The 15,615-nt window shown below is 53.2% G+C and overlaps 2 protein-coding genes across 2 annotated transcripts; both read left to right on the forward strand.

The window, feature by feature from the left end:
- Positions 1–7,616: 7,616 nt before the first annotated feature.
- LOC122385193 (fibroin heavy chain-like) lies at positions 7,617–10,946 on the forward strand. The gene has a single exon (XM_043373299.1). The coding sequence runs from the start codon at positions 7,625–7,627 to the stop codon at positions 10,700–10,702; it is 3,078 nt and encodes a 1,025-aa protein (XP_043229234.1). The 5' UTR covers positions 7,617–7,624; the 3' UTR covers positions 10,703–10,946.
- Positions 10,947–11,436: 490 nt separating this feature from the next.
- LOC122385196 (glycine-rich protein DOT1-like) lies at positions 11,437–12,889 on the forward strand. Its single transcript, XM_043373308.1, has one exon. The coding sequence runs from the start codon at positions 11,449–11,451 to the stop codon at positions 12,673–12,675; it is 1,227 nt and encodes a 408-aa protein (XP_043229243.1). The 5' UTR covers positions 11,437–11,448; the 3' UTR covers positions 12,676–12,889.
- Positions 12,890–15,615: the final 2,726 nt, after the last annotated feature.

Here is a 15,615-nt window from a genome sequence, read left to right on the forward strand (position 1 = left end):
TAATAGTCACTGTTGGTAGGCTGTTTTTCTATTTATACGCTTCTATGCATACTCATTATCACCGTCCGTCTATTATTTGCGACATTACAGAGCAAATTACTTATTATACACATTACAGGTTTTCAACGCTGCTTGACGTTTATAATCGCTAACAGACTAATTTATTCCACGTCAATGCTTACTTTACATTAACTTTACAATTTGTTAGCTATATACAGATGCATGTATCCGGTTCATTTCGTTTGTGTCATGTACCTATGTTATCGTACTTCAGTGTGATAGTGGATGCGAGTGTGTGTGCGTCAGCACTCAGCATGGAATGAAACGTTTCTTTAGCATAAATACGACGATTTTCATCAGCCCCAGAAAGTTGAATTGGTGGAATACGATTGTATATACCTATGAGAGAGTAAAACTATTTTATGAAAAATTATAAATTTCCTTTACCATGATTACGTGCATGATTCTCAACTCAACCATCAGTACAATTATAAATTTCCGTCAATTGCGATTATAGCTTGAATCTCGCATTTGTCACCGTCTTTAGAAATCGTGAGTCATGCGTTGGGACCGGAGGCATGGGATGGTTTTCAGCAGCCACCGCACGTCAGCGCCCTCCCAGAAGTGGCTGCCGAGCTCCTGAGAACGGGCCATTTCGCCGATTAGCGCCGGTAACCCAGGTGTTCTCTCTGTGGGAGATCTTCAGCCCGGGGCGGGAGCCGACGGCGGAGAGGCTGGGTGTGTGGGCGGGCGGCCAGCCGGTGTGGGCGGGCGGCCCGCGACGGCTGACACCTCTCCGGCGGTGCCGATGGTCACTGACGTCAGCGCCAGTGGTCGGACAGCCTCGTCACAGGTCACAGGTCACACAGACACCTCAGTCACAGTGCTGGCCGTGTGTGGTCGGCCGCCGGCCCGGCCTACCGATCGGCTTTAATGGCTCAGCAACAGCGATAAAACTCCACAGGCATTCACATTATTCCCTGTGCAGAGTCTCCATGACTAAAAGTCGATTATAATAAAAGGTAGGAATTCATCGTTTAACGAAAAATAGCAATGCTGGAAGTCAGCACTAAAATACTGGGAGGGGGTATGCCATATCCTTGGATACTAGGATAATGGGCCTGCTCGGAGCAGGCCGACACCAACAACGTAGGTGGCGCTACGCCTCTTCCGAAAGATGACGCGCCAGTTCATCTTTGCATCCTGTGATATGCTCCAAGGTGAAATAAAGTCAACTAACCCGCACCGCAAGGGGCATCGCACCTCCTATCATAAATAACTTTTCGAGAAATCTCAAGAACGGTTCACTGCCCTTTTCGACATACTTTATGATGCATGTTTGCTACCAATGTAAACAAAAATTGCCACCACGCCATTTAGGTAAGGTCTCGTCAACAGGCAGGTAACGTCAGGTCAACAGGTCTACTAGTAGCCTAATCAAGATAAAAAGTAAATAATTCAAATACTCGCCAATCACCTCCGACTCAACGATTGCTTAGTATCTTACAGCAATTGAGTAATGAGCCAGGCTGCATAAAACTTGCAACTAGGATTATCGAACTCCGTGGCCTAAGTCAATTATACGATCCATGCATTAGGTAGGTACCCGTGAGTCAATGGGAGAACATTGAACTGCAAAGTGCAGCCTTTCCGGAGAAACGTGAAACTGAACACTCCAAGCATCATTTTACAGCTGAATATTAGCTACTGAATCGAAAATTGCACCCGTGACCCCACTGTATACACGCATGATGCAGTAGCGGCGGAACACCTTCAATTAAGGGGGGGGGGGCACTGCCGACTTTTGGTCCCATTCTTTCCATGCAACACCCATAGGGCTAATGTTAAAATGCCAAAATCAAAGGGGGGCACGGTGCCCCGGTGCCCTCCCCGTTCCGCCGCCTATGGCATGACGTCATCTTAGGCCTATAGAAAGGTCACCAACAGTTTGACGACCTTTGATGGGGAAACGCTTGACTCATGAACACACTCCGGATCTGCTCAGCTCTAGCCTCTAACATACAAATCGACTGATGTGCAACATGTGAAGGCTATCAACAAAAAAAGCGCGAAATGTCCATTTTCAGATCCCTGGAGGCTTAACCTTAAGTAGGTAGGTAAAATCGAGAGCACACTAGCAAAACAAAAAACTTCCAAACATTGCCATAAAATGCCTTGTTACGCAATTTTATGTTTCTTATCGATTCGCAAGCTATGATCCAATTCGTCCAGAAATGTCACAATTGGGAAAAGTTGACCTTTGACGAACTCTGGTGACATGACCTTGAACATGACCTAAAAGATGACTGAAGCACTTCGTTCGTGACTTTATCGCTTTTTTCGAACGCTGTTCATCGCGTGCCACTACGTGATCCAAAAGCCAGGCAAGAGGAGGGCGTAAAAACGCTCTGCGCTTTGATGCGTTACGATCGGACCATCCCAGTGCACTTTCCAAGCGCGCGATACTTAGGTTAGACTTGAACAGAAGCTAGCGGAACGTGTAAAATGTACAACATACTATTCACATTGTATTCACATTGTTTCGGAACTTTCCCCAATCGACTTGGGGCTATTACAGTTCCAAAAGGATCGGTAACAGCGAAAAACAGTGGCGTCATCACATCATACATAGCGCGCACAACACAAATGCCGCAGCCTTAATCACGCAGTACGCATAACTTAACTTGGTATAATGGGTTAGACAGATACCCAAAGCCAGTATACGATAAGTAAGAGAGATCACCTGAACTGGTAATGCAAAACCGATCGACTACGCGGTTCGGCAGAGATAAACAGAGGGGAGAGAGGATAAACAAGAGTAGCTGCGTCCTCTGCCGGCCGTCGCCCTGGGTCACCTGTCTGGGCCACTGACCTGTCGTGCACCCGGATGTGGGACAGATAAAGTGAGGCATATCACGATCGTGGCACAGAAAGGCAGAGAGCGATCACGACCCGGCAGAGGAGAGGGAGAAGGCCGGGGAGGGAGAAGGGAGAGGGAAGAGCGAGGCGCGGCTTACAGTGTCGGCAGTGACTGTCGGCTCCGCTCTGCCTTGATTGAGGCCGCGGTCCGGCTACTTTTGTATTCGAACGGCTGAGTGGTCCGACATCGGTCAGGTGTCCACGGCGCCCCAGGGCAGTAGTTAGCAGGTCACGTGCGCCGGAGAGGCGGGTGTAGACAGCGCGTGATAAGCTGCGGGCGCCAGTCGTCCGAGACGGTCGCCGCCATGAGGTTGTGTCGGCTGCTGTGTCTGCTGCTGGCGGTGACACTGGTCGGGGGCTGGCCCGGCCAAGTCCCCGGAGAAGCAGCAGTCAGCAGTGATGATGCCGGACATCAGGTGGCCCTGCAAGCCGAGATGATAGAAGCGGAAGCTGTCAGTGAGGCGCCGACCAACAGCGACAGCCACAGCCCGCAGTCCACGCCGCAGGAAGTGGCTCCCGAACCGTCAGCAGAGGCCCCATCGGAGCCGTCCGGCACTCAGTCAGAGGTCGAAACGGAGCCCGCACAGACAGCCACCAACGAGAAACCAGCAAAGAGCCCGGCCACCCAAAAACCGAAAAACCGGGCTACTCAGAGACCGAAAAACCAGGCTACTCAGAGACCGAAAAACCGGGCTACTCAGAGACCGAAGAACACAGCCACCAACCAAAGACCGAAGAGGCCAGGCACTCAAAAACAGAAAAACACAGCCACCCAGAGGCCAAAACGACCAACCACCCAGAGACCAAAACGACCAGGTACGCAAAAGCCGAAACGTCGAGCTACCCAGAAGCCAAAGAACCACGCCACTCAGAGACCAAAGAGACCGGCCGCTCAAAGACCTAAGAGACCGGCCGCTCAGAGACCTAAGAGACCGGCCGCTCAGAGACCTAAGAGACCGGCCGCTCAGAAGCCGCCCAATAAGATGGTGGCCACACGAGTGGGCAACAGACCAACCACCCAGCGACCAGCAAAGAAACCTGCCGCTCAGAGACCAGCTAAGAGGCCTGCCGCTCAGAGACCAGCAACCACCAAGCGACCAGCTAAAAAACCTGCCACTCGAAGACCAGCTAGTAGGCCTGCCACACAAAAGCCGAAACGTTCTGCCACTGCACAGTGACCCTCAAAGCGCCGCTTCATTCGCAAGATTAGGTAAACTACTCGGAGACCAGCTATAACCAGAAGACCTGTGGTTTCTACTCGAAGACCAACCAACTAGGCCAAGCTGAGGTCTCTCCCCGCTTACTCGGAACAACTCGGGACCAATCACAGCCAAGCTGTTCCTGCCTTACCACACAAGACCAAGCACAACCGGCAGGCCTGCTACCCAAGACCAGACAAGTGGAAGCGGTTAAAAGGAAGACAAAAAAGAAACCCAGAGAAGGAAACGTTAACCAAGGCCAGAAAAAAAAACAAAAGTAGCTTTGATAGGCGTGTTCTATGATGTGCCATCGTGATCAGATTATCTATGAAGGAAAAAGTTTTACGTATGTATAAATGGGTAAATGTTGTTGTTGTTGTTATAGCTGGGACTTGTTTGATGTTTTATATGAAAACGAGCTTGTTACGCCAGCTTGTTGTTTATGATAAATATTTCACGAGCACCTTGACTCTCCCCGTCAGCCAAGTCTCTATCAATCACTGAAAAACACACCTATGTAAAAGCATCGTATTTTGGAAAATTATCAGCATGCATAAAAGCTGACGAAATAAGATCGTGTTCAGAGAAAAGGATTCACCCTTAGTGAACCATCCTTACTACATCGCCAGAACGTCGACGCCAGAAGAACGACGCCAGAACTATTGCATGGACCGAACTACGTCGGTCCATGCAATAGTTATTTTGTGCAGTAGCGGCGGAACACCTGCAATGAAGGGGGGGGGGGAGCACCGCCGACTTTTGGTCCCATCTTTCCATGCAACGCCCATAGGGCTAATGTTAAAATGGCAAAATCAAGGGGGAGGCACGGTGCCCCTCCCCCCGTTCCGCCGCCTATGATTTTGTGGTTAATTGTGTTAAAAGGGCACGAAAATGTGAACATTTAGATATGCGTGGTTTTATTGAGATAATCGTGGTAGATGAAACAAAACTTAACCCTCGCCGGACCTATTGGTTTTCTACATACGCGCCGGCCGAGGGGGGGGGGGGGGCGGGTAAGACCCCCCCTCGCCGTTTCGCCCCTGGTGGAGCTAGCGCGTCGCGGAAAAAACGAGCGTGTGCGCCGTTACGAGACGCAGAGATTGGTACCCGATTTTAAGGTCCTAGGTCAACCGGTGACCTCTGAGGTCAGGTCAAGTGCCCCAGGGTACGGTTCAGTTTTTGGTGAATAACTTCGCAAAAAACGGCCGCAGAGCGCCGATTTTGGCAGCATCGTGTTCGCCTCACTCAGGCGCGTCGAATGATATACTTTTTGTCCGGGTCAGGTCAACTTGGGGTGTTGACCTCAGGTCAAGGTCAGGTCAGCACCCCCAGGTCACGAAGTTGGTCGAAAGAGGTCATGTCGCATATCATTCGATTCGGCAGGCCTTCCTGAGTCCATTGGTGCCTTTCCCGACTCGCTAGCTCAATTTGATCAAGAGTTATTGACGAAAAACTAATTTGACCTTGATGACGTCATAAATGACGTCACGCAAGGTCAACATTGCAAAAGTGACGCATCTAACCTTGCAAGGAGTGCATCAAATCACGATTCCGTGTGCTTGAGATAGTTGGAGATCGTTCCCGGCGCCAGAATAGCAGTTTGAATTTTTCCCCATTGACTTATAATGGTGAGGTCACGAAAATGACCTGACCTCATATGACCTTTAGGAAAAATCCGAGATATACAAGTTGTGGGACTCATAATGGATACTAGATCCTGCAAGTTTCATTTCCCTGTGACATCTCCTCTGGCAGTGAGGGCGTTGCGAAGTTGCGACATCTGAAGACCGTGCAGAGGTTCACTTATGACGTCATAGGTCAGTGACCTGACCTGACCCAAAAATGCGGTTGATGTCAAAAGATCCGGCTTGGATCAAAGGTCAGGTATGCCAAGTTTCAGCTCTCTATCGCCAGCGTGTTCGGAGCTATCGCGAAAAAACCCTATGGGGGGGGGCGGCACCCGCCCCCCCTCGGCCGGCGAGGGTTAAATAACTATGTGAAATGTTTTGTGTCTTGCCTGCACAGATAACTGGTAATGGCCATGGGGAAAAAATAATCATACTTCATATGCTCATGGGCGATGGCTGTATGGCGTTTAATCGTAATGCGACAAAACAGGAATGAATTTACCTCCCCTCTGATTTGGCTCCTAAATAAAGTAGCGACAAAAATAAGTGTTTTTGGCAGAAATAAAAAGGGCGGGGTGGGTACAGCCCAATCGCTGTTTTACCCTAACTGAGCTAAGGTTTAGGGCAAAAAGAGAGCATGTGCACTGGCATAAGGCACAGTCACTACGTAGTGCCTGGATCAGTTCAGCTGGTGATCTTCGGGCTCAGATCAGAGACCTTATGGTAGGGGGTCCGTTTTTTGGCAAATAGCTTGGCCGAAAATTATCACAGAGCTGCGATTTTGACCTAATCTCGTTTGTCATGCTCAGCCAGTAGCCACCGGGTCAAACTTTTTGTTTGGGAAGGTCAATTTAGGGTATTAACCTCCTGGTCAAGGTCAGGTCAGAGTCACTCAGGTCATGAAACTGGTCGAAGGAGGTCATAACTCATACCACATATCATTCGAGTTAGCAGATCTTTCCGAGTTCATTGGTGGCTTACCCGACTCACTAGCCCAATTTGATCGGGACCTACGTCTATAAACTTAATGACGTCTGAATGGCGTCACGTAAGAACAACGATGCCAAAGTTAAACATCGGACCTTGAAGTAGTGCATGAAATCGTGATTCCATGTGCTTGAGATAGTTCTTGATCATTTTCGACGCAAGAATAACAGTTTGCATATTTCCCCACAGACTAGTTGACCTGACCTGTGACGTCATCGGTGACCTCGAGGTCAATGAAATTAGGTTTCGCTCGACAGTTTTTCCGGGGCTATCAGACGCCGTTTGAATTTTGACAATCGGCCCAGTAGTTTCGGAGTTAGGAGGGGCTATGAATAGCCCCCCCCCCCAGTAGGGCGTGTTATACGCAGACCCCAGTGGGGCGCGGGTTAAAAGAACCTGCCCTTCATGATAAGATTTTGCAATATAATGAAAAGGAAAGAACTGACTTGGCACTTCGCGTTCGCTCGCATAACTTTAATCAAGGCTTAGATTTTTACATAATTAATAGCATGAATCCGAACGGCATCCAACCAATTAAAAACGACCAAGTGTTAGTCCACTTTTACACATCAGTACAACCTACATCTGGATAATTCCGGCGGTAAAGCAAAACAACCGACATGTGTTGTTCCCCTATCCGAGGCGAGTTTGACCTCATATTCTAGAAATGCACACCTGTAGGCCGTAGGGTCAGGTCAAATCGCACTGCCGCTGGGACGGCAGCCGGGTTGACCCAGACTTTTAGACCGGACTGGGGCGGAGCGGTCGGCGCGGTCGGCGGCCCGGTCGGGAGACCGGCGGGTTGGGTGGGCTGGGGAGCAGAGGCGCGGAGGTGGAGGCAGCCTGTGATAACCGGCCGCCCGCCCTCAGTCGTCCGAGACGGTCGCCGCCATGAGGTCGTGTCGGCTGCTGTGTCTGCTGCTGGCAGTGACACTGGTCAGAGGATGGCCAAGCCCCATGTCCAGAGAGACTGGAGAAGCTGAGAAGAAAGCCGTCACGTACGACGAAAGTCACCAAGAAGTCAGTGAAGATGGGGTAGGCAAGCAGCATGTTAAAGGATACAACTCAGGTCAAGAAGTTGTTGAAGACCTAGCAGAACAAGCTGATGTTGAAGAACACAATGAAGAAGTCGAGGAAAGTGCTAACGAATACAACGTGCCAATTACTCAAGAAGATAGTGATGTAGATGCAATAGTTGAGGAAGAAGTCAAGAGCGTAGCAACTTACAAGGAAAATAGTACGGATGGGAAAACTGAAGAGAACACAGACGAAGAAACTTCTGAAGGTGACGAAGTGAGCGAAGAGACTGAAGCGTTGTTCCAAGAAGTGCTAGACGCTGCTCCAGATGACGAAACGGACCAAGAAAGCAGCGGCGATGAAGACACTTATGAAGAAGGCAGCGGCGATGAGGAGCTTGCCCATGACAATATTGGAGAGGAGACTCAAGAGAGTACCGTTTCCGTGGCCCTCAGCTACGCCGGCATCCCGGACAGCGTGATCCCGGCCTCGGATTCGGCCTCTGACTACGCCGACACCCCGAGCAGCGCGATGCCGGCCTCTGACTACGCCGGCCTTCCGGACAGCATCACCGAAGGCGCGTCGCCACAGAAGAGCGGCAGTCTGGGCCAGACCGGCATCGACTTCGGCGCCGGTATCGAGGTGACGCCGCTGCGTCCCGGTCAGTCGGGCCACCACAACCCGTTCGCGCCCGACTACAAGCCGCCGCCGGAGCTCAGCCAGGCGTGGGAGCTGACCGGTGGCCGTCCGCCGGCACCGGCACCGACGGACACCCAGAGGCCTCCCAACAGACCCTTCACTCAGGTACCGCCCAACAGACCGCCAGCCCAGAAACCGACCAACATCAACAGGCCGTTTTCTCAGAAACCTGCCAACAAGCCGTTCGCCCAGAAACCTGTAAATAAGCCGTTTGCTCAGGTCCCTGCCAACAGGCCGTTTTCCCAGAAGCCCGTCAACAAGCCGTTCGCTCAGGTACCTGCCAACAAGCCATTTCCTCAAACGCCATTTAACCCAAAGCCTATCACCCAGCGGCCGGCACAGCGTCCTTCCAATCCGTTCTTAGAAGGTACAATCAATTTACCGCCTTCTTCTGGCTTCCAGAACCCTCAGCGACCTGTCCAGCAGCAGCAGCAGCAGCAGCAGCAGCAGCAGCAGCAACAGCAGGTACCGCAGACCGGCCCCAACTTTGGCAACAATCCATTTCTGAGCCAGTCCTCCGGCGGAGGGGGAAGTTTCATCAACCGTCCCGTCGTTTCGAGACCCGTCGGAACACAAACCAGCGGTGGAGGAACCGGCAGCTTTGGCGGAAGCAGTAGCGGTGGAGGCAGCAACTTCGGAGGGGGAAGTGGCGGTGGGGGCAGCAGCTTCGGAGGAGGAAGTGGCAGCGGAGGCAGCAACTTCGGTGGAGGAAGTGGCAGCGGAGGCAGCAACTTCGGAGGGGGAAGTGGCGGTGGGGGCAGCAGCTTCGGAGGAGGAAGTAGCAGCGGAGGCAGCAACTTCGGAGGAGGAATTGGTGGTGGAGGCAGCAACTTCGGAGGGGGAAGTGTCGGCGGAGGCAGCAACTCCGGAGGGGGAAGTGGCGGCGGAGGCAGCAACTTCGGAGGGGCAAGTGGCGGTGGGGGCAGCAGCTTCGGAGGAAGTGGCGGTGGAGGTAGCAGCTTTGGTGGAGGCACTGGCAGCGGAGGCAGCAACTTCGGTGGAGGAAGTAGCAGCGGAGGTGGAGGAAGTGGCAGCAGTTTCGGAGGAACTGGCGGTGGAGGTAGCAGCTTTGGTGGAGGAACTGGGGGTGGAGGCAGCAACTTCGGAGGAGGAAGTGGCGGTGGAGGAAGCAACTTCGGAGGAGGAAGTGGCAGCGGAGGCAGCAGCTTCGGGGGAGGAAGTGGCAGCGGAGGTGGAGGAAGTGGCAGCGGAAGCAGCAACTTTGGAGGAGGAACTGGCGGCGGAGGTAGCGGCTTCGGTGGAGGAAGTGAGGGTGGAAGCAGCAGCTTCGGAGGAGGCAGTAGCGGTGCGAGCAACAACTTTGGAGGAGGCAGTAGCGGTGGAGGAAGTGGCGGTGGAGGCAGCAACTTCGGAGGGGGAAGTGGCAACGGAGGCAGCAACTTCGGTGGAGGGAGTGGCAGCGGAGGTAGCAACTTCGGTGGAGGGAGTGGCAGCGGAGGCAGCAACTTTGGAGGTGAAAGTGGCGGTGGGGGCAGCAGCTTCGGGGGAGGAAGTGGCAGTGGAGGCAGCAACTTCGGTGGAGGCACTGGCAGCGGAGGCAGCAGCTTCGGAGGAGGAAGTAGCAGCGGAGGTGGAGGAAGTGGCAGCAGCTTCGGTGGAGGAAGTGGCAGCGGAGGCAGCAGCTTTGGTGGAGGAACTGGGGGTGGAAGCAGCAACTTCGGAGGAGGAACTGGTGGCGGAGGTAGCAGCTTCGGAGGAGGAAGTGGAGGTGGAGGCAGCAATTTCGGCGGGAGCACAGGTAGTGGAGGCGGCAGCTTAGTTGGCGGCAGCACTGGGGGCGGCGAAGGTTCGGCCGGCGCCGTCAGCGAGCACGTGGTGCTGCGCTGTCCGGGCCCGGCCTCCGCGCTGCCGTGCGTGCCGCGCAGCGCGTGTGACCCCTACTCGGGCTACCTGGTGACCGACAACTACCAGCTGGGCTACCCGATCACGGCTGAGACGCCCACCGTGGCCATGGTGCACTGCCAGCTCGGCGGGAACCTGGTCGGCGTCTGCTGCAGAAAGTTCCCCAAGCTGAGGCCGCAGGCGGACGGGGCCGGCCCCAGCGCGGGGGAGGAGTTAGACCCCCAGCCGGAGGCGGACGGGGCCGACCCCAGTGCGGGAGAGGGGTTAGACCCCCAGCCAGAGTCGGAGTCTCCGCTGGGGCAGGGCGAGGCGGCACCGTACGGGCTCCCACAGGAGGCCGCCGATGAGCCGTCGACCTATGGGGCTGAGGCCAGACGGGAAGTGCCATAGGCCGTCCGGTCGGCAGGCAGCGGCATTTTGTCAAGTTTGGGAGACTTGAACAAGATCTCTGGTTGTTAACTGTATAGGACTCTGTTTTTGTTGCGGTTGGCTGTTACGGCGTTGTGGTTTTACATGTAGTTTATTTATTTGATCACACCTGTGCGTGATTGTGTTAATGATGTTCCAGCCTGAAATAAACTGGTGTAAAGTGTGATATGTGATGGAGCATGCAAATAAAAATAAAAGCTCTGAGCTGGGATAAACCTGAGCAATGTCATTCACACAATTAATCGTTGACGTAGTTTGTTTCAATGAGTTAGCTCCACAAAACAAACATTTATATAATGAATTGCACATTTTTGCTATATTATACAATACATATAATGCTACCACAAGTCAATCCGTTCACGGCAATATGCTACTTCATCACTTGACTGAGGAAAATGTCACACTGCTCTCTGAGAAAATCTGTCCTTTCAACAAACATGCAGCGGATTTATAAGGCTAAGCTTTAAACGCTTCATGCATCCATACGGTCGAAACACCAGTTGGAGACGACCAGGCCATTTTAAAAGTAAGGCTCTTTTGTTATCTCATACAAGTGCATCCAAGCATACCGGCACTTCATGAATAAATCTCATTGCCGTTCGGACGATCGGTCTGCCTGTGCTGAGGTCAACGGCAGACGGTCAGCGTCCGATGTGAAGGTCAAACGTGACCGGGGCGGGGAGAGGGGGGGGGGGGGGTAATGTATAATGTGCAGCCGGCGTCAGTCGTCCGAGACGGTCGCCGCCATGAGGTCGTGTCGGCTGCTGTGTCTACTGCTGGCGGTGACGCTGGTCAGGGGATGGCCCAGCCCCATGGAGGTGGAAAACAGACAACCTAGGGAGAAAACGGAAGCCATTGAAGAAGTTCTCTCGAAGGCCGGGGCTGGTGAAGCTACCAGCAACGCCGGTGATTCTAGAGACAGCGGATACAGTGACAGTGGCAAGATCGGAGACAGTGGTAGTGGTATCAGCAGAGGTGGCAGCTCCAGCGGAGGCAGTATAGGAGGAGGTAGCAGCTCTGGAGGAGGTAGCTCCAGTGGTAGCGGTACTGGAGGTACTGGAGGCAGCAGCTCCAGTGGAGGTGGTGGAGGAGGTGGCAGCTCCAGTACAGGAGGTACTGGGGGAGGTAGCAGCTCAAGTGGGACCAGTAATGGAGGAGGTAGCTCCAGTGGAGGAGGCAGCTCCGGCGGAGGCGGCTTTGGAGGCGGCTCTGGAGGAGGTAACTCCGGCGGAGGCGGCTCTGGAGGCACTGGAGGAGGCAGCTCCAGCGGAAACCGTACTGGAGGCTCTGGAGGAGGCAGCTCCGGCGGAGGCGGCTCTGGAGGCGGCTCTGGGGGAGGTAGCTCCACTGGGACCAGTACTGGAGCCTCTGGAGGAGGTAACTCCAGTGGAGGCGGCTCTGGAGGAGGTAGCTCCAGTGGGAGCAACTCTGAAGGCACCTCTGGAGGCGGCTCTGGAGGCGGCAGTTCCAGTGGGACCGGTACTGGAGGCACTGGAGGAGGTAGCAGCTCTGGAGGCGGCTCTGGAGGCGGCTCTGGAGGAGGCAGTTCTAGTGGCACCGGTGTTGGAGGCAATACAGGAGGTGGCGACCCCAGCAGAGGCGACGCTGGAGGAGGCAGCTCCGGTGGGAGCAGCGCTGGAGGATTTTGTACCGGCGGCGGTACACACGGAGGACACAGCGGAGGTGACAGTTTCACTGGAGGAGGCGTCACCAGTGATAACAAGCGCGGCACGGAGGGCAGCCTAAGCGGCAGTGGTACTGACGGCGAATACAGTGGCAGCGTCTCCAATGGGGAAACCATCGACAGCATCTACAGCATCCTGCCTCCGCGCTGTCCACCGTGCCGAGGAAAGCCCGTCACGCGTGCCCGAGGTCTCTGTGCCTGCGAAGGGACGGAGCGGGATGCGCGGGCGCGGGCGGACCCTGTGCCGTAGGTGCCCTCCTCCACCTATCGCTGGTTGTTGGAGTGTCGATGGACGCAGGCGGGCATTGAGCAGTGTGTTCAACTTTGTAACTGAAATAGCGCGGTGATCTCTGGTTGCAGAGATTTTATTACTTAGGTCATAGATAACATAAATTCATGTTATCTATGCTTAGGTGTATCCGATATTGTACTGATGTATTTCATAAATATATCTGATTTGCGACAATTAATATGTGTCTCTGTTCAATGTAAAAAGACGGAGAGCACGCTAACAGTTTGCTGTTGACACGATACGGGGAGGGCCAATTGCAAAATTAAACGCTCTATGGGTGCTAAGCAACCTAAGCAATACAAAAATTACTTTAAACACACTCTCAAAAGAACTTTGTCGTCAACATCCAAACTTAGTGAAATCCAGTGACAATTCATAATTATGAATTGTCGAAATGCATTATAATGCATTTCGGAAATTCGTGATCCGGCAAAAGCAGCGTTACCGGATTCCATCGTCACCCGGCAGTAGCCCGCCGTCGACCCTCCGACCCCGACTACAAGACACTCCGTATTCGGGCCGTGATAGTCGACTGCCGAGCGTGACCCACGAGCGGCCGGCCCGGGCCCACCGGTCACCTCTGACGGCGTTATAAATCTCGCCCCGTGACTGGCCGGCCGGTCCGGGCCGGTTAGAGGCGGCACTCCTCGGCCCATCCACGGGACTGGCCGATGACCCGGCCGCACGGTCAGGTGGAGAGAGGAGGGGAGGGAGAGAGCGCCGCCGGCAGGTCATCGGACCCGGGCCGCTCGGAGCAGCCAGGGATCGTGACTGCTCATGGCAGTTACACTGGGAGGCGCTACGTGGGACGGTGCCAGCGGCGTCAGCACGGAGATCACGTCCATCTTCCGCTGCATCGCTAATGGAGCGCTGTTTGGCTGTTCAGTCTGTGCTGGCCATGGTCGGTGACCCAGAGACTGTGGATTTCCCGGGCCGTCGCACGGTCTTGCCGAATACCAGATTAGCGCGAATTTAATCAAAAACCCGACTTTCGATAAACTGTTATTTATACCTATCAATGGGTAGGAAATTGTCTGAAGTTATCTGATAGAACCTTATTTTTAAGCCACTTTACCATTTGAGGACTTATATCCCTGCCGAAAGTAGACCCACGCTCCGGTTCCTAAAATCGGGCTATGGTACTGATAAATATGTCCAGTTTTCAACGTAAATTTTACGGAAGTTTCGAGAAGATATATGAGAAAATAGCATATCACCGGATAGCACAATTCATGATGAAGCTGTTTCTGCTATCATGGTAGCTTTTCAATGAATGGTTTTTGAGTTTAATGAGTTAGAACAAGAGCCCTGCATGTGTATCGTTCTCACGATAGTATTTAATAAAGAAGTTGAAAAATGTCAAAATGGATAAAAATGGATATGACGAATAGGGCATGGCTGAACTCTCCGCACCTTTCTGAACATAAGCGAGCAAGTTTCAGCTGCCAGTTTTTGCCTATTTGCCGTCAACTCAGCTTTGAACATGTCTAGTCGGCCGCCCTATGTGACCTGACCAAGGTCGGGGGCGGCGCGGCCGGACAGGCTCCAGCCTAATAAACTATCTCAAGCACACGAAATCGTGATTTCATGCACTCCTTGCAAGGTCCGATGCTTCACCTATGCATTGTTGGTCTTACGTGACGTCATTTATGACGTCACTAGGGTAATAAGAGTTTTTCGTCAATAACTCCCGATTAAATTGAGCTAGCGAGTCGAGAAAGCCACCAATGGACTCAGGAAGACTTGCTGAATCGAATGATATGCAACATGACCTCCTTCAACCAACTTCGTGATCTGGAGGACTCTGACCTGACCTTGACCCACGGTCAACACCTGAAGTTAACTTCAGCCGAACAAAAAGTATACCATTCGACGCGCCTGAGTGAGGCGAACATGATGATACCAAAATTGCGGCTCTGCGGCATTTTTTCGCGAAGTTATTAATAAAAAATGAATCCGCGCCTGGGTCACTTGACCTGACCTCAGAGGTCACAGGTTGGCCTAAGACCTTAAAATCGGGTACCAGTCGCTGCGTCTCGTAACGGCGCACACGCTCGTTTTTTCCGCGGGGCTCTAGCTCCATCAGGGGCGAAACAGCGACGGGGGTCGTACCAACCCCCCCCCCCCTTCGGCCGGCGCGTATTTTGAAAACCAATAAGTCCGGCGAGGGGTAAGTGTCAGTTTTGGAACCAGAGAACCATTTTCAGTGGATCCGAGGAGCGCTGGGATTAAATTCGCGCTAAACTGGTGTTCGGCCACACTGTGCGTCGGTCGAAGGCGGTCGGCGACGCGGCTCCATGAGCCGAGGTTACTACAAGGGCACGGTCAGCCGGCGGCCCATCGCCGGGTCTCCCTATATAAGCAATCACTCCACACACGCCGGCAGCGGACACTGAACGTGTATTCGACTGAGGAGCGGCGGACCAGCCGGCCGGAACTGCCTCGCGGAGGAGCCCCGCCCGGCGCCGCCGCACGCACTACAGACGCACAGGCGTACAGACGCAAACGCACATACATATATCCCGATATAACATGCGTATATGCTCCACGATAAATTAATAGAAGGTACAGTAGACATTGAGGACCGAACGGCTGACTTGTTCGGCAGAGCGGTGGATGAGACGGTACAGCACGCTACATCGGCCAGCCTTTCAGACCGCTCCAAATACATGAGACGCCGCGAAATGAGAGACGAGGACCCAACAGAGACAGATACGTAGCAAGAGAGAACACCTGACGGATAGGAGCGCGCACAGGCGAGGCTAAGTTTGTGGAGAACCCTAAACCTACCAAACCCAGTGATAGCGAGACGCATAAATAAACAAATGCCAGCAAATGAGGTGATATCTTATGGATAAGTGTTTTCGTTGCACCTTTGATTGAAATCGATGCACAGAT

This window comes from Amphibalanus amphitrite, unplaced genomic scaffold, assembly GCF_019059575.1.
Source record: "Amphibalanus amphitrite isolate SeventyFive unplaced genomic scaffold, NRLGWU_Aamphi_draft 000211F_arrow, whole genome shotgun sequence".
Taxonomy (NCBI): Eukaryota; Metazoa; Arthropoda; class Thecostraca; order Balanomorpha; family Balanidae; genus Amphibalanus; species Amphibalanus amphitrite.